At 46.4% G+C, this 19,884-nt stretch overlaps 1 protein-coding gene across 1 annotated transcript in view; it reads right to left on the bottom strand.

The window, feature by feature from the left end:
* Positions 1-4,886, bottom strand: part of PTPN2 (protein tyrosine phosphatase non-receptor type 2) — a 51,150-nt gene extending 46,264 nt beyond the window's left edge. The window contains 1 exon segment of the mRNA XM_026660897.2: positions 4,659-4,886. Coding sequence (XP_026516682.1) covers positions 4,659-4,727 — 69 coding nt within the window. The 5' untranslated portion in view covers positions 4,728-4,886.
* Between the last annotated feature and the right edge of the window lie 14,998 nt (positions 4,887-19,884).

The following is a 19,884-nucleotide window of genomic DNA, read 5'->3' as shown; positions in this document are numbered from 1 at the left end:
TGTCTTTCATGTCCCTTGCAAGATGTAACTCATCTTGTGCCTTAGCCTTTCTGATTTTGTCCCTATGTGCTTGCCCTATTCATCTGTATTCATCCTTAGCAATTTGTCCATTCTTCTACTTTTTTACTCCTGGGGGAATTCTGCGCCCCTGTGCAATGCACACTTTGTGCACAATTTCATGTTTCCACTACAGAATTGGGGCTGTAGAGCTGCTGGCAGCCATTAGGGGCTGCTGGACTCTGCAAAGCCCAGCTCTCCAGCTCACAGTGAGTGGAGTGCCCAGTCTGGTGGGGATGGAGGCTCTGCACACTCTGGCTGCCCGGCTTGATCCTCATCCACCCGGGGACAGAAGAGAGCCCAGGAGATCCAGTTCTCGCAAAGGGTGAAGAAGGGCAGGGCAGCACCACACCACATCCCACAGTAAAGAAGCTGGGGGGAGTAAAGACTCTGAGGAGAAGTAGGAGGGTGTCTGGGCTCTGAGGATGCCCTGCAGCTGAGCTCTGAGGGGAGAGGGTGCCTCACAGCTGGGCTCTGGGGGGAGAGGGGGGAGCAGGTGCGCGTGTCTGGGTTGGAGGGTGCCCCGCAGCTGGGCTCTAGGTTGTCATGTTTTTTTTTTCTTAAACTCTCCTCCTGAGGGAATTTTTTTTTTTTTTAAATCGGTATTGTTGGCATACTTGACAGATACTTTGAAATAAATTACGAAAACTGAAACTGGAGTGATTATGTTGTGTAATTTTGACAAAAACTAAGCAGAAGTTTTAAACATTGTGTGCCTAATTTTTAGGCGCAGAATTCCCCCAGGAGTAACTTCTGTAGTTTTCCCTTTGATTTTTAAATCATTAAAGAGCAATTGATGGAGCCATATTGGCCTCTTACTATTCTTCCCATCTTTCCTTCTCTTCTGGTTAGTCTCCTATTATGCCTTTAATATCTCTAAGTGCCAACTCTCCTGACTTTTTCCCTTAGATGTTCCTCCCAAGAACTTACCTACCAGTTTTCAGAGTTTGTTGAAGCCTGCCTTTTTGAAATCTATTGTCCTTATTCTGGTACTCATTCCTCCCTCTCCTTAGGAATCTTGATTCTATCACTTTCACCCAAATTGCCTTTTACCTTCAGATTCACAACCAATTTCTCCCTATTGGTCAGAATCAAGACTAAAATGCCCACCTCCCCTGCTTACTTCCTCCACCATCTGAAACAAGAAATTCTACCAACATGTTCCAAGACCTATTATAGACTGTATTTGTGCCCTTCCCGAGCTTCATCCTCCAAGGCCAGCTTCATCTAATACAGTCAAATAAAAGAGATGGCTAGAGTGCCAGGCGTCTGCTGAGTCTGACTAACTGTGACAGAGACTTTTTGTAGTCTCTGTAGTTCTATCTGAGGAGATAAATAAAAGTTTTTTACTCTACAATACACCTTGTCAAGTCTTCTCTCCTTCCTTCACGTCAGTGATGCTGCTACTTCTGACAATAAGGTCCTACATGACTCAAAAAATATTCTCCCCGTTTTTTCTCTCCAGTAAAGCCATTGAAGGGGTCCTGACTATTCTTTGCCTTGACTATTGTAATCTCCTCATTGGCTTCCTTCAATCTACCTTCTGCATCATCCTCATTGCAAAAGAGCCCCACTCTCCTCAAATCTCTTCAAATTGTCTTCACTGTTCTTCCTGAAAACAGGCATAATCGGAGAGGATTTCTATGGAACTATAACCTAAAATGAATATTGTCACTTACATTGAAATATCATTACATATAAACAATTTAAACATTTGTGCATTAAAAATCTCCGTGATAAGTGTTGTGTAGTTTTCCATAAAAATAAATATCACATTTTTATTTTTAAAAAGTCTCTCTTAAAAAGGTTAATGCACATTTACTGACAATTTTGGAGCAGCTCAATCTACTAGAGATACAAGAGCTAAAAACAACAAAATTATCCAAAAGAAACCTCTCATCAGAATGCACTTCTTTAAGCCCTTCTCTCTCAATATGCATGTTTACATACAAAGCCCTCTGATTTGCCACAGAAGTTAAACTAGCAGAGGATATCATTACAATGACCCAAAATCTGTTGGAGGAGAGTTGACCCCAACCACCCCTCAACCTCTCACTCCAATATCACAGAAGCTCCCACCTTTGAACTGGGCTCCACAACTGGGAGGGACACGATTAGGGAGCAGGTGTAATACACAGCATCATCCCAGAGCAAATCCACACAGAAATATCACTGGGGACAAATGCTAATCAGAGAGTCATCATTGCATGGACCCCAGGGAGTAGCACAAAGAAGCCAGTCTTCTATAGAAATTCCTAATCTCTCCCCAGAGAGCCATGGAATTTCTCCACAAACAATGGCAAGTCCATGGAACTGGAGGGCTCACTCTACAAGGAAGGAAATCCCACCTTCTTTCACCTATTGAATTTTTCCTTAGGAATTCCCTAAGCATAATTAGTAGTCTCCCTTGCCTCCAGTATTTATTACCCATCTATATGGGGAGGCTTGGGGGACAGGAGGAGGGGGTAGGAAAGTAAGTAATACTTCAGCACATATATCAGACATGTCAATGGTGAAAGTAATTTCATATGAACAGAAATACTTGCATAAAAATATTTTTGCCTGTCACAAAAACCCATTTCTCTGGTTTTATATTTTATTTAATAAAATTCCAGAAATATTACAAACAAAAAACAAAAACATTTTAAGGAGCAGAGATAAATGAAAAATTGCTCAAGAGATTACTGAAAACACACCAGAATGGCAGAATTTGGAAAGATCTACACAATATAGCTGAATTCAGAACAGAAAAGCTGTAACTAACTGAAAAGCCTTCCAGAGCTTTTGCTATTTACATTTTCATGTGAATTTATTCCATCCGGTTTATTTTAATAAAATTAAGATGATTTAGGAAAGATAATTTACACATTATGGACATACACCATGCGATATTCTGCATACATTTTGCTAGTAGTGGTGGGCAATATTGGTTACAGAACTACTACTGGTACACTTTGCCATCTGTGAAATTTTGCTTAATTTATTATCGTCTGCCCCATTAAATTTAAATCTTAGTATTATTTCACTGTTTCAGATACTGTATGTTATTTGCATATATATTTAACAACAAAGTTTAAGAGTAAAATACATGGCGATTTTAGTTTAACAGAATGAAAGCACAGCATAATGGGATAGGAAGTCAGCAGGTTTGCCATCTGACTTTTACGTATGTCTTAACATGGCTGTGTTGTCACAGCACCAGTGCCCTACAAAAAACACCCCCCACAAGGGAAGTAGCTCCTAGTGCTGTCTACACTGGCATTTTACAGCACTGAAACTTGCAGCACCCAGGAGGAAGTGGGGGGGAGGGTTCACACCCCTAAATGAGTAAGTTGGAGCACTGTAAAGTAGCAGTGTAGACAAGGCCTTCACAAGTTACATTCACTTAGTGCTGCTTATTCCTCATTTGTAAAACACACCTAATATCTAATAACTCTGTGGGGTGTGATGCAAGCTAGATCAGCAATGTTTGTAAAGCTATTTTATAAAACCTTAACTCAAAGGATAGGAGTGCAAATTATTATTAATCACTACTATTTTTGCTAAAATATTACACAGTTGCTCTGATTCAGGTGACCCCTCACCCAGGACATTAAAGACAGTTACTACACATCATCAACAAGGAGTCTGGTGGCACCTTAAAGACTAACGGATTTATTTGGGCATAAGCTTTCGTGAGTAAAAACCTCACTTCTTCGGATGCATCCGAATGATTTAATGGCTTCGGATGCATCCGAAAAAGTGAGGTTTTTACTCACGAAAGCTTATGCCCAAATAAATCTGTTAGTCTTTAAGGTGCCACCAGACTCCTTGTTGTTTTTGTAGATACAGACTAACACGGCTACCCCCTGACACTTGACTACACATCATGCAACTTCTAGTAACATGACAACGTGTGACGTGGTCCAAGGTATACACAGGGTGTGCCATTAAATCATTACAAACAATTAACGCTGCCAGAATATTGGCGCTACGCTGTAACCCAAGGGACTAGCATGAATGCCCCAGCACCACTGCAAAGCTGGCGGCCGCTGCAGCCCTCTGCTAACTCGGGAGTATTTCACAGCTATTGCTTTATACCGCTGCAGACCGAAACCCAGGACGAGAGGGGTCAGCAGCGTGCGAAGGGCAGAGGGGAGCCCGGCAGAGCAGCCTGACAAGCACATCGAGGGACTGCTTCAGCAGGCAGCGCCCGAGAGGCCAGTCTAAGAAGTGGGGGCGCCGGAAGGCGAAAACTCATGGTCGCGCGTGCGCATTTCAACTCTGCCCTGCCCGCTGGAGCATGCGCACTTCACCCAACACGCTCATCCGCTCACCCCCCCTCGTACTTGACGCATGCGTGCTTCCAACAGCCCTTTGCACCTCCTCCCGTCTCCCATGGAGCATGCGCACTTCCACGGCGCTATTCTCCCCCCGCCCCTTCTCGGAACATGCGCAGTGTCGTCACACGGCTTGGTGCTGGCGCTGCCGCGCGCACCTGAAATCAAGCCGTGGCCCAACGACTTCCGCTTCCCAGTACAGGAAAAGAGCCGCGCGTGCCGGCCAGAGCCCCCTGTCTCTCCCTCCCCGCCCCCGATAAAGGGAGTCCCTCGTTCACTCACAAGGTAGCGAGCCTGCCAGTCGTTAGCAGTGTCGATCTCCTGGAACTCCTGCTCTATGGAGGCTGCCATGGCCGCGGCCGGAGCGAGGGTGGCCGCTGGAGTCCTGCAGGCTCATAACCTCTCGCTCGTTTGCTACGCCCAGAGCACGAGCGGCGGCGAGCGCAAGTTCCAGCTCGCCGCGCGCTCTGTCTTTGACTGCCTCACAGTTCGCCGCGGCTCGCTAGTCCCCGCCGCCGTCATGCGCATGCGCGCTCCCAGCCTCCGCCTACCCGGGGCAGTCGAAACCCCGCCCCAGGGAAAGCACCTGGGCTGACGTCACGATCCGTTCTGGGCCGGGGTGGGCGAACACACAGGTGGGGAGGGGGCGGGACCGACAGTGCGCTCCCTACCCGCTCTGCCGTGAGTGGGGGAGAACAGCGGGGGCAGGAGTTGAGGCAAGACCAGAGCCCCGCCCCTCTCCGCGCCGCTCAGGGGTCTCCGCTAATCCCCAGCGCGCGCTGGGCTCGGAATCCTGAGAGCTGTGAAATGAAATGAAATGAATGGAGACATCCTATCTCCTAGAACTGGAAGGGACCTTGAAAAGGTCATCAAGTCCAGCCTCCTGCCTTCACTAGCAGGACCAAGTACTGATTTTGCCCCAGATCCTCAAGTGGCCCCCTCAAGGATTGAACTCACAACCCTGGGTTTAGCAAGCCAATGCTCAAACCACTGAGCTATCCCTCCCCCCCGACTGGCTGACAAACCCCCAGCAGCAAAGGGACAACGCTCAACCGCCAAACACCGGAACATGCCCGGTGGTCACCTTAACTCTGCCCTGTGGGAGCACTGCTCAAGCCCAGCTACGGTGACCAGCAGGGCCGGCTCCAGGCACCAGCCCATCAAGCACGTGCTTGGGGCGGCGCCTGGAGGGGGCGGCGTGGTGGGGCGCTCTGGCCCGAGAGCGGGGCCGCGACTGGGCTCGCCGCCCTCCCCGCGGCGCTCCGGCCGGTCGGGGAGAGCGGAGAGCCCCGGCCGGGCTCTCCGCCCTCCTCCTGGCGCTCGGGCCGCCGGGGGCTCTCCACCCTCCCCCCGGCGCTCTGGCCACCAGGGAGAGCGGAGAGCCCTGGTTGGGCTCTCCGCCCTGCTCCCGGCGCTCTGGCCGCCGGGGAGAGCAGAGCCGCGGCGGGCTTGCCGCCCTCCCCCCGGCGCTCCGGCCAGTCGGGGATTGCGGGCCCGCGGCCGGACTCTGCGCCCTCCCCTGCCGCGCTGGGGGGGCGGGTGGCTTTTTTGCCTAGGGCGGCAAAAAAGCCAAAGCCGGCCCTGGTGACCAGGGGACTTTGGGGATGGGGTTGGAATGGGGGCTGGGAAAGGGTGGAGTCAGGGCAGGGGGGCGCGGGCGCTCACCGGTGCTGGAGAAAGTTGGCACCTATGACCTAAGCCACTGTTTTGCAAACCGTGGGTTGCGACCCACTACTGTGTTGTGGCATGTAAGGCACTGGGTCGCCTTGCTCTGGTCAGCACCGTCGACCGGGATGTTAAAAGTCCCATCGGCGGTGAGGCCCAGCTACGGCAGGCTAGTGCCTACCTTTTCCGACACCACGCTGTGCCCCGGAAGCATCCAGCAGCGGGTCTGGCTTCTAGGCAGGGAGGCCACAGGGCTCCACACGCTGTCCCAGCACCGGCTCTGCACTCCCATTGGCCGGCAACGGGGGGGGGGGTGCCTGCGGGCGAGAGTCGTGCAGAGCCGCTTGTGCGCCTCCGTCTAGGAACCAGACCTGCCGCTGCCCCACCCAATGCCCCAATCCCCTGCTCCAGCCCTGAGCCCTCCCACACCCCTCATCCCCAGCTCTGTTGGGTAACGGGCATCAACAATTTTCTTCAACTGAGTCCCCAGAAAAAAAGTTTTAAAACCACTGACCTAAGCTATTTCAGAGGTTCGAGTGTTCTGGGAGGGCACAAGATAGCACAGGGCAACCTTTACTCTGCCTTTTTTACGTTGGTGGATTTCCTATTTTGTTCACACAAATACACACACACACACTCTCTCTCTCTCTCTCTCTCTGTTATTGTGCAATGGTGATCAAGGTCATGCTTCAAATGTTTGTGAAGAGTGAGGTTCCTGACAGAGCAGGGAGACAAAACACATACATGGTTTATTTCATCACGTTTAGACATTTTTATTCCATCCATATAGGTTTGTAGAAAGTGTAAGCGCATGTACAGAGACTGGTGTATCTGTCAGTATAAGGGACGGGGTATAGATGGTTTGATGTAGGGTCACAGCTGGGCTGGTGTGTCCACAAGTCAAGTAGTTAGCAAGCAGGGATCAGAGTACAGGTCTGTCGCATCTTACGCGCATTTAACATGCGCGATTTCAGCTTTACGCGGTCGGCAAAAACAAAAAACAAAAACAAAAAAACGAGAAAAATAACAATTTTAATACTGTACCTGTAGTGTGGGCGATTCCGCCCGCCATTGAACTCAATGTAATTTTGACTATACGCGGTTTTCGCTTTACGCGCTGACCGCGGAATGTAACCCCAGCGTAAGATGAGACAGACCTGTAATCTATAGAACCAGGATCAATAGGCAAGAGTCAGGGTCAGAGTTGGCTGGGCTCAGAGACCAGAGATTCATGCTGGAATCATGAGGCAAGAGAGAGGGTCATGGGCTGGAGATCAGAAATAAAGTTGCCCAGCAAACTTCTTACACCACCATCCAGGGTTAAATAGTGACCATGGGCCTATCAGAAGACCACAGGGTGCTGTTGCTCTGGACCCTTTGGGTGGTACTTACTGTGGCACATAATCTCCCTTGGATGTGTCTCTTCACAGTCTGCTGCTGGCAGTGTGGGAATGTCAGTTGTCCCAAGCTCTGCAAACAGAAATTCTAGCCTCATGGATCCTTACAGTCTACTTCTCAGCTATCCCCTGCAATTTATAGCACCACCACCACCATTCCCTACTAATCCTCCTTTCACAACCCAAGAAAGCATTAGCTGTCAAAAAAAATTTTCTTGCTCTCTTGCACCCTCTGCTGCTGCATACACATATTACAGACAATAGCTTAGTAGAGGGTCCCACATTTTCTTGTAAAAACAACAAGGAGTACTTGAATCACCTTAGAGACTAACAAATTTATTTGGGCATAAGCTTTCATGTGTAGGTCAAAGTATAAACCCAGTCAGGTCCCCCATCCCCAAGCAGGGTCTTCACCTCAACTCTGGCCAGCTCCCCTAGCTGAGTCTCTTGGATTGCCAATCCAGCCACCCCACACCCTACTTGCGTGACCCTCACTGGCACTCCATCCTGTGCCTCCTTGCCCTGGGCCCCTTGCCCTGACTCCAGCCATCCCTCACCCAGGCAGATCCATTGCCCACATTCCAGCCAGCTCCTCTCCCTCAGATGTGACTTTTGTCCCCCTCAGTGGTCTGAACCACCCACCAGCCTGGTAAGCCTCCCTCCTAAACTGTGTCTGGCTCCACCACCATGCAATTTGTCCCTCCCACACTCAACACTGGCTGCCCCTCTCCAACCAGGCCCCTGACCCCTTGACTCCTCACAGATGGGCTTCCATTTTCACACAGTGTTCATACTGCAGAACCAGAAACGTGCTGCTTTCTAGTGCCTCAGTGTGTACTCTGTTACAGTGGATTATTTTATTGTAGCTTCCCCCCCACACACACCCCCACTTACGTCACTGTACAAAATTTAGTGTTTGATTTCATGTCATTTTTCCTACTCTAGCTTTAAGTTACAACACTTATTTCCCCTCCTTTCCTCTTCCCTTACCCCCCTCAACTGAAGTGTCTGGTAGCCGGTGTTGCAGTTCAGGGCAACTGCACCTTTATTCTCCCTCCGTAATCCTCAATATCACCTGCTCTAAGCTTCTGGCTTCTCAGCCATCACCCTCTCTTGGGCAGAGACTGCACCTCTCTCCCTCATGTCCAGGATTTTCTACACTGTACAATTCCCTGTACGCTGTAATATCCCCAGCAAGCCAGACAGCCTAAATGGCCAGCATCTGCACTTTGCTTTCTCTCCAGAGACTTTGAACAGCATAATTGCCAGGATTATAAATTATCATACAGTTCCTTATGAACAAGCACATTTATTTTTACGGGAAACCATTACAGAGAAAATATATTTAAACAATCAGAGATCCTATATGCATGCTAAAAAGCTTACTGGAGATCATCCCAACTCCAACCTCGGGCTCTGATAGGTGTCGGTCCTTCAAAACACAGAGCAGCTCTGAGTTTAGTGGCGCTTTGGATCCCCTGGGGATTGTTCTGTATACCGTGCAGTACTGTCTCAGGGCAAGAGTAATACCTGGTGATGATTGCTGTAAGAGTAAAGAGGATAATGGTGTATCTTTAAAGAATGTTTGTGCAATGATGTTGGTATAACAATTAACCATAGTACTATTATGGAACTGATTATGTACATGTCCCTCCAGATTTACATGTTTGGATCATTTGCTGGAATTAGCATCAGTAAAGTTGGTTGCCCAGAGAAGATAATTGCTGTCGTCTGCTCATTTCACGATGGCATGATGCCCACGGTCATGGAGCATGGTGACTCATCAGAAGCCTTCCCTGTCACCAACGGCACCAAACAAGGATGGATAATGTGACTCTTTTCCATTGTCTTTTCAGCCACGCTCTTGTTCACATTCCAGAGGCGTACACATCCAGTTCAGACGGATGGTGGGTCTATTTAATCTACACCAACTCAGGGCCCACACCAAGGTACTTGAACAGCTATTTAAAAAGCTCTTGTTTGCTGATGACTGTGCCTTCATTACACACACACACTCAAGGACATTCAGCTTATCGTGGATTGCTTTGCTTATGCCTCAAAATGCTCTGGTTTCATAATCAGCCTGAAAACGACAGAGGTCATGTACCAGCTACTGCCAGACCACCAGCATCACAAGTACCATGATCCCATCATCACAATTGACAACACATCCCTCAACTCAGTTAGGAAATTCGGGTACTTGGGTAGCATACTTTCCAGCAATGCCATGTTGGATGATATCACACAGCTCCTGGCAAAGGCCAGCTTGGCATTTGACAGGCTCACCCACAGGCTCTGAAGGGAGCATGAAGTCTGCCTCAAAAGCAAAATAAACATCTATTGCACTGTTGTACTCACCTCAGTCCTCTACTGCTGCGAGACACGGACGCTCTACCAATGCCACATCAAATCGCTGGAGAGATTCCACCTTCGCTGCCTATGATCCATCTGCAACATCAAGTAGCAGGACAGGATCCCCAACACTGAAATCCATGAGAGGTGCCAAATCCTTGGCACTGAAAGCATGCTAATCAGGGCCCAACTTTGCTGGGTCAGACACGTGGGCTGCAGGGAGGTTTCCTGTATACTGAAAGCAGTGCTGTACAACCAGCTGAATATGGGAGGGTTCGACCCATCCTCAGATATAAAGTCACCTTGAAGGCCAACCTCAAAGTATGCAAAATAGACATTACAACCTGGGAACTGTTGCATTGGACAGACCCAGATAGAAAGGTCTGTGCCATGAGGCCCTGTCCACTTTTGAGGAGTGGCATGTGAGGTCTTTGCAGGAGAAGAGAGCACGTTGTAAGGCTTCAAACCCTCCCCAGGGCCGGCGCAACCCATTAGGCGACCTAGGCGGTCGCCTAGGGCGCTACAATTTGGGGGGCGGCGACCGAGGCGGTATTTCGGCGGCGGGACCTTCCGCTGCCTCTGTGGGGGGGTGGCATTTCGGGGCGGGACCTTCCGCCGACTAGGCCGGCAGAAAAGCTGGCAGCGCTCCTGACCCTCCCCCCAATGACAACACTTGCAAGACATGCAACTGCATATGCAAATCCAGGATTGGACTCTCTTCCCATGTGAGAAGCCATAAAAACAAATAAATCCAGGACTCAAGTCAGCACTAGCTGAATGCTCATCCATCATAACTATTTGGAAGTGGTCTTTTTTGTGGTACTTTTCTGTGAAGTGAGTATTGGAACTGGGACTAGATGAAGAAGAAATTTCTCCCTGAGACAATTGTATTCACAAATACACGTCACATCAGTATTGACTTTGAGGAATCAAGCTAGGGTAGATTGATCTAAATCAAAATAATTTAAATCACGGATTTTAATCATGGCTGAAATCATCAAGCAGGAAACCTTGATTTAAACAATTAATTTTATTCTTGTTTTGCATTTGTACTTTTTAGTTATTTTCCTTTAAAAAAAGGTTGATTATCATTATTGCTAACCATTACAATGTTGATTTGCAACTAAATATAGCCTTTATGTAAGGGGACTGTTGCCCCCTTACTAACATTCAGTGGGGGTGTTTTGGTTGTCTAGCTCCCAGCACTAAATGGGGAAGGGTCGATGGCAAATTAGGAGCCTGAAACTGACAGTCCCCAGGAACAATGGGGAGAGGCCAATGCTCCAGGTCAGCCTGATTGACAGGGCGGGCAGGCTAATCAGAGAGTCAGGAGGCCAGGGGGGTCCCGTCCTCCGTGTGAACTGGAATTGCCTGGGTCAGACAGAGTGGGCCCGAGCTAAGTTGCTGGAAGCAGAGCTGCAGTCCCAAAGCCAGAGCACAGCCCAGGGAGAGCAGACCTGCCCTGGGAGGAGAGCTGCAGCAACCAGAGCCAGAGGGGCCAGACAAGCAGCCAGGAAGCAGGTCAGAGCTGGGAGCAGAGTCACAGAAGCAGCCTGCAGAGCAGACCTGTCCTGGGAGCAGAGCTGTAGCAACCAGAGCCAGAGAAGCAGCCCAGGGAGCTGGAGGCAGAGCAGCAGCCGTGCTGAGGCAGAGTGGAGCTGGAGCTGAGGCAGAGTGCTGGAGCTGGAGCCGGGGCTGGAGCAGTCCGGAGCTGGGTGCCGTGAGCAGCTGGGGAGAGGAGGGGGACCCTGGGCAGTGGGCCCAGCACAGGGAGATGCCTCAGCCAAGAGGCCTTGCAGGCCAGACTTGGAGGGGGATCATAACCCCGACCGGGCAGGGGCGACGCTGGGAAAAAGGGTCCTGCCACCTAGAGCCTGAGAGCGTGTGGCCACCGCCAGAGCAAGTGTCCAACCCACACCTTCTCTGCAGTACAGCCAGGGCCTGAGAAGGAGGCCTGGGACCTACAAGGAACAGACTGTGAACTGCCCTGACACAGAGCACACAGTTTGTAATGTTCCCTGCCATAGAGCAGGGTAATGTGTTTTCCTTTAACCTTTCCCATTTTTCCTTATTCTTTTTTAAAATTAATTGTTAATTAACTTGTATTTGCTTTAAATTGTATGAAATGATCAGTGGGTCAGGGAGGTGCCCAGTGCAAAGAGAGTACCCCGGAGTGGGGACACCCTAGCCCCTGTCCTGGGTGACCACAGCAGGGTTGGGGGTTGAGCCCCCCAGGAATCCTGGGCCCAGCCTTGTTGGGGTTTATGAGGACTCTGCCAGACAGGAGAGTGGAAGGGGAGTCCTCAAGGGCAGGGAGACCTCTGGGTAAAGGAAGTGGGAGTGAGGACTCAGATCCTTTCGCTAGCCCACTTCACCAAGGTAGTGCAGAAGCCAGGAAAGTTCCCCACAATAGCGGGACCATTCCCTCGCTTACATTTACACTAAGTTTGGTCCTTCTTATTGCTAACTTGGAGGATACATTCTCTCTCTACATATTTAAGCAATTCTCTATCTCAACAGATACCTGTTCAGATTCTTAATTTTTACATTTTTGTGTTATGTTAGAAAATGGTGAATTATATGTCTATTTGTTATATGATTAATTTTTTACTTGTGATTTGTGTCAAGCTGCATTTGGAGGAAAATTTTAATTCAATTAAAAATGGACTTAAACAGCATTTTAAAATTGTTTTTACTAGTTAAATAAAATGACCTTAAATGTACTGGATACATAAGAAAAAAAGAGTACGTTTAATAAGACATGTTTTGCATTTTAAACAAATGGATTTATTAAACAAAGGAAATGTTATGTGTAGTTAGTGAATTGAACAGATTGTGTCTGGTCACCATGTCCTTCAAGATTTCAGAACAAACAGAGCTCATACTCTCTCACCTAGTTTTATTCATAGATTGGAAGAGGAAAACAAGCTCTCCTGCTTTTCCAACTCCCAGTCATTTTCTCAGCTTTGAATTAACTAGCTAAATAAACGGCAATGAAGAAAATATTATCTTTGCCCCTGCACTAGAGGCTACTGCTGTCAAAAGCTGGTGTAGTGCACTCCAGCAAACTCTGGTTCCAGGTGCTTAGATCAGTACTTCACCAGTTCAGTCATCTAACTTTCTTTAAAACTTTAGCAGCAAACCCCTGCAGCTGTGAATTGCTCCCTCCAGGCCTGGGTAGGGGAAGAAGGGGACCCCACTGTACTCCCAGGCCTGAGGAAAGAGAGATGAAGAACTTCAGGAGCTGCAGAAGGAGCAGAGTGTGAGTAGGAAGGGGGTCAGAATTGATTTGGAGACTGAAGATGAGGAACTGATGTGAGGGCAGAATTTATGTGGGTTTAGGGGGTGCAGTACTGATGTGGAGGCTGAGGAGCAGAACTGGTGTGGGTGCAGAATTAAATTAGTGGTCTGGGAGGCAGGCAGATATTGGGGGTGGGGCAAAGAATTAATGATGGTGTTTGGAGAGAAGCTGGAAGCTCCACACAATCAGGCATCCAATAAAAGCTCCTGCAGCAGGGGCCAAAATTACTTTCTGAATTTGAGCAAGTTTGCAACAGTAATTGTTTCACACACACGCAGGGGTTGGGCAGGCAGAACTCAACAGTAAAAACACAGAGTATAATTTCCCCCCAAAATCATGATTTTTTTTTTTTTTTTTAAATCTCACTATTTTGGGGGGTCTGACCTCATGAGTTGTTAACTTTTGAGGTTGGTGATACTGGAATACCAACCCTCCCGCAATGCACATATGTGGAAAACCTGTCAGTAAGATCAAAGGAGATATCACACATATGTATAGTACATAAGAACGGCCATACTAGTTCAGACCAATGGTTCATCTAGCCCAGGGGTGGTGAAACTATGGCCCGCGGGCCAGATCTGGCCCCACAGAGCTTTGGATCTGGCCCGCGGGATTGCCCCTTTATCTCCAGGCACCGTCCCCGGCAGCTCCCATTGGCCGGGAACGGGGAACCGCGGGCAATGGGAGCTTCGGGGAGATACCTGGACGTGCAGCAAGGGCAGCGCACGCGGAGCCCTCCGCCCCCCTCCCCCAGGGGCCACAGCGTTTCCTGGAGCAGTGCGGGGACAGGGGAGGCATGCAGGGAGCCTTCCCTGGCCCTGGTGCGCGCTGCTGCCACCCTGGAGCCGCTTTAGGTAAGCGGCACCGGGCCGGAGCCCGAACCCCTCCTGCACCCCGCCGCCCCAATTCCCTGCCCTAAGCCCCCTTCCTGCACCTCCCACCCCAACTCCCTGCCCTAAGCCCCCTCATACTCTCCACACCCCTCCTCTGCCCCAATCCCTTACCCTGAGCCCCTTCCTGCACACCGCACCCCGTCCCACATCCCAACCCCGGCCCTGCATACAATTTCCCCACCCAGATGTGGCCCTCAGCCCAAAAAGTTTGCCCACCCCTGATCTAGCCCAATACCCTGTCTTCCGATAACGGCTGGTGCCAGATGCTTCCGAGGGAATGAACAGAATAGGGCAATTATCAAGTGATTCATCCAGTCCCAGCTTTTGGCAGTCAGAGGTTTAGGGACACCGAGAGCCTGGGGTTGCACTCCTGACCATCTTGGCTAAGAACTGCATGAACTTATCTATTTTTTTCTCTGAATCCAGTTATACTTTTGGCCTTCACAACATCCCTGGCAATGAGTTCCACAGGTTGATTGTGCATTCTGTGAAGAAGTACTTCCTTATTTTGTTTTAAGCCTGTTTCATATTAATTTCATTGGGTGACTGACCAGTGGTTTTTGTGTTATGTGAAAAGGTAAATAACACTTCCCTATTCACTTTCTCCACACCATTCATGATTTTATAGATCTCTATCACATCATCTTTTTTCTAAGCTGAACAGCCCCAGTGTTTTTAATTTCCTCATACGGAAGTTGTTTCATACCCCTAATCATTTTTGTTTCCCTTCTTTGTACTTTTTCCAATTCTAATATATCGTTTTGAGATGGGGTGACCAGAACTGAACACAGCATTCAAGGTGTGGGCGTACCATGGATTTATATAGTAGCATTACGATATTTTCTGTCTTATTATCTATCCCTTTCCTAATGGTTCCTAACATTGTTAGCTTTTTAGACTACCGCTGCACATTGAGCAGATGCCTTTAGAGTCATCATGAGTATTTCTCTAAGATCTCTTTCATGAGTGGTAACAGCTAATTTAGACTCCATAATTTTGTAATATGTATGTATAGTTAGGATTATGTTTTCTAGCGTACATTACTTTGTGCTTATCAACACTGAATTTCATTTGCCATTTTGTTGCCCAGTCACCCAGTTTTGTGAGCTCCCTTTGTAACTCTTCTCAGTCAGTTTTGGACTTAACTATTTTGAGCAATTTATATCATCTGCAGACTTTGTCACCTCACTGTTTACCCCCTTTTCCAGATAATTTATGAATATGTTGAACAGCACTGGTCCAAGTATAGATTGTTGGGGGACCCTGCTATTTGCCTTTCTCCACTCTGCAAACTGACCATTTATTCCTACTCTTTGTTTCCTATCTTTTAACTAGTTTTTGATCTCTCTCATTTTACATTCATGTCCTATAATAAAACACTGGTACTAGAAGAGACGTGGGCATGGTATAAGGTTTCACTTTATTATGATTATTTATCATCAATTTTAAACTGACCAGTTTAGTACTGCTTAGGCAGTATGATCATTTTCTATCAGTGCTGAGGTGGGTTCCCAGCATCAAAACCCATTGTTCCTAGTCTGTGCATCACAAATGCCATCTGAATTAACTAGTGTTCTGGTAGAGTGCCATTTTTAACTGCAGCTGGAGATACACGTAGATTAGTTATGAGTCCATTTCTGTTTAACAATTAATTAACTAGGATCTTTCTATTTTTGGATTTCAGGGCCAGATCCTCAGCTGATGTAAACTGGCCTATCTCCGCAGACTCCATGGGCTGAGAATCTGGCCATCGGTCTTTAAAAATATATTATATTGATATTCTGGACTTAAAAAGTTCATTATATTTTAAATTTGACAGAAATTATATATTCACTAGTTCTTTGAGATTTTTAAACCTTGATTAAATCACTGAATCATACAAGCTGCAAAAGAATGGATTGTTTGACAGATGACTCACTCTGTATGACTGGAAACAATTCTGGAAAAAATGAAGCACTATTCTTTATAATCAACAGAGTATGGTACAAGAAAGTCATCTTTCATCAAAAAGCAAACAAAAAAACCCCATTCAGAAACACTACCGTGAATTAGAGAACTTATAAACAGCATTAACGTTATTACTCACAAAAAATGACTAACCAACAAATGTTCGAAAGAACCAATAAATAATTGAAATTTTATTATATAAATGTCCATAAACATATTTTAAGGAAGGACACACTATTTTATTTCTGATTAGCAATGACTGGATGGTCCTAGATGAGGGCATGGGTATTGTATCACATTTTTTCTGTATCATTATAAAGTAAAATCACTTTGTGTTTCAAATGTCTGTGGTTTTATTATACCATCCCAACAAACAATATGAATACAATTTTTAATTACAGCACTGGAAACACCAAGTGTTAACAACTTTACTTGCTTTCATATATTTTATTCCTTTTACTTAACCTACTATAAATTAACCTCCAGAGTTTTTACAAATGCTTGGAAGTAAGTAAAGTGCCTTCAATGGCATGTGATGGTTATACCCCTGCAAATCAGTCTGGTGTCCTCCTTGAAGAGTGATTCTTGCAATGTAGCTCTCATTAGCTCCTCAATCATTTTGGGATCCAGTTCAAAATTACCTTATTGTTTTTCAAAACCCTCCACAAACTTGCTGCAATTGATTCCCACAGGCTTTGGGCCAAATTCCCCTTTGGAGTAAGCAGACTCAAATTAATTGACCTAATTTCTATGAGAATGATTTGCAAATCTTTTTCTGCCCAACTTCTTCCTCTGCATTCAGATTTGGAATTTAAAGTGTCTGAAAGTATGTCGACACTTAAAACGCTACTGTGGCTCAGCTGCAGTGCTGCAACTGCACTGCTGTAGCGTTTCAGTGTAGACACTCACTACAGCAACAAGAGGGGTTCTCCTGTTGCTGCAGTTAATCCACCTCCCCAAGAGCTGGTAGCTAGCTTGATGTAAGAATTTTTCTATCGACCTACCACTGTCTATATCGGGGGTTAGGTCGATTTTACTACGTCACTCCAGGTGTGGATTTTTCACTCACGAGCAATGTAGCTGGGTTGACTTAACTTTTTAATATAGGTCTGGCCTCAGACATCTCCTCTTGAATATCCTGCTGCTAGCTCAGAGTAAATATGTCAAAAACTGAAGTATATATCTCTTTTCCAAAACCCTTATCTTGTATTCTCCATAACTATCAACAATGTTACCATTCTCCCTACCCCTCTAGCTCACAACCTAGTATAACTGTTTTAAACTTTATCCTTCTCCCCCAACATTGTCACTATCACTAATTTATGCTGGCTTATTCTACAAAACAGGTCAGAAACCCGATCATTCCTCACCTCTCCTACCACCACCACTTGTCCATGTTTTGATCATCTTGTGTCTTCTTGACATTTGTACCCACATCCTCTCTGTTTTCTCTGTTTCATACTCCTCCAATCCATCCGAAACTCAGCTGCATAATGTATCTACCTCACCTATAGCTTTGACCACATTCAGCCCATCTGCAAATTCCTTCACTTGTTTCCTCTCACCTTCTGCATCAAATGCAAGTTCTTTGTTCTTTCCTTTAAAACCTGCCACAACTTAGCCCTGTCTATGTCTAGCCCTAGAGTCTGATCTCATGCTCTAGACTAGAGCACATGGGCTTATGTGACAATCACCATCACAGAGCATACAGGAGTCACAGCAGAATCAAGCCAGTGGTCCAACAGCGGCCAGACAATATGAAACCTAAAGAGAAAACAAAAGTGAATTATAAACTGATGCACTGAGAATTCCTCTTAACCTGTGTAATAGGTACATTAAATATGCATTGCCATAACAGAATGTTTTGTAGATTGAATTTTGTCAATAATCACCTACTGCCATCTATGGTTATATAATATCCACATTAATTATATTTATAAAATATAAATTGTAAGTTACCTTTTAATGTTTTAAATAGGCCTGTATAAAAACACAAAGGGTGACATTCACCTGGTTCAGAAGACAAGATGATAAACGTATAGCTTTCAGTATTGTCAGGAAAACATCCCAGATTTCCCATGAAATTCTATCCTGGTATTATCTAAAAAGGAATGGTAATACTTTTTTTTTTCTAATCTAACTTTGAGTAATGAATGAGAGTAGATTCAGTTAGACATTATTTTATATTCACTACTTTGTGCTTTTATGTGATCCATTCCTAATTTTATACACCTATTGGTTTGTTTGTGTGCAGTTGAGAAACTCAATCAGCAACATCCATTAACATCTTTTTTTTATAAAGATATTTCTGTGGGGAAGGGCGTGGGCTTTTTCAGGTTCACCAGAGACCTATAAGACCCTATAAGAAACTTGGAGCAGTACATTTGTCCAGAATCATCAAAAAGGTTGTTTAAATATATAGCATGCTAGAAAAATTACTAGTTACACCTCTATCTCGATATAACGCTGACCTCGGGAGCCAAAAAATCTTACCGTGTTATAGGTGAAACTGCGTTATATCGAACTTGCTTTGATCCTCCGGAGTGCGCAGCCTTACCCCCCCCCCCGGAGCACTGCTTTACCGCATTATATCAGAATTCCTGTTATATTGGGTCATGTTATATCAGGGTAGAGGTGTATAACTAGGGGACTGGATGCTTGGTGGCTTATTTAGTCCAAGCTTATTGCACACACCAGGAGCTCCTTCCATTCCTCCATAAAGTTTGCAGATTACACAAAAATTGGGAGAAGCATTAAAAAATGAAAAGGATATATCACTGATTCAGAGCAGTGTGGATGGCTTGTTAAACTGGGTGCAAGCGAACAATATGCATTTTAAAATGGCTAAATGTGAATCTAGATATATAGGAACTAAGAATATAGGTCATAATAACAGGATGGGGGACTCTCCCAGCGCTGTAAAAAACCCACCCCCACAAGGGGAGTAGCTACCAGCTACTCCCTCCTCCAGTTTTTTCACCCCCCCTCCCCCCCGAGTGAGAAAGTTTCAGCGCTGTAAAGTGGCAGTGTAGACAAGGCCTAAGTATTGCTCTCCGCCAGGCACTAGGAAAGCAAAGATGCTGTGCCATCTGGGTTTGATGGAAAAGAGGCATAGAACTGTGTGTACCATGTGCATCTTGATAGGACTACAGCCCAAATTGTTTTATTATTTTCCTCAGCATGACATACAGGAGGGGCAATCAAAATCAGCCTGGCAGAATGTGCATGAGACTGGTTTATGGACAGATAAGCAATTGATAAAAATCACATTCTCTGATCTCCTGGGGCCAAATCCTGTTCCCATTGAAATAAAAAAAAGTTTTGCTGTTCAGTTCAATGGGAACAGGCTTTGACATGTGGAGAGGAAAGAACAAAACCACTCAAGCAAAGGCTGCTGACTCATGTGAGAAAGTCAGCAAACATCTGATCTTTGTCCATTGCAAGGAAGAAATAAGCAATGAGGCTAAAACAGTCTCTGTTCTACATATCCAACTCATAAGTTCATCTGCAGAGGATCAAGGAAATATGAAGGCTCCAGATTACCTTAAAGTTCTCAGTCCCTTGGTTAGAATGCTCACAGTCGAGGCTGGAGCAGGAATCAAAAACACTGTTTAAACACCTTCCGTCCCACTCACCCCTCCCCTCTTGAGGACTCCTGACCAACTTAACAGCACACTACATATGCGAACAAACTTAAACAAAGGCTTTAAGTTTGTTAGCATATGTGCCGTGCAGTTAAACCCATATAAAGAATGAATGCCCTCCCTAGCCTAGTTCTTCTCCTTTAAGGAACAGAGTGCAGCTCTACTCCCTCCCCGCCCCCCCAAGTCTTTCCAGTATCCCGTACCCGCTAAAAATCTCTTGCTGGTGCTGCATACTGGAGCATGCCACCCTACCTGCATTCCAGGTTATAGCCCACGAAAGCTTATGTCCAAATAAACTTGTTAGTCTGT

Source organism: Terrapene carolina, unplaced genomic scaffold, assembly GCF_002925995.2.
Source record: "Terrapene carolina triunguis isolate 2854851 unplaced genomic scaffold, T_m_triunguis-2.0 Scaffold58, whole genome shotgun sequence".
Lineage (NCBI taxonomy): Eukaryota > Metazoa > Chordata > Testudines > Emydidae > Terrapene > Terrapene triunguis.
This window is presented reverse-complemented; position numbering and strand designations above follow the sequence as displayed.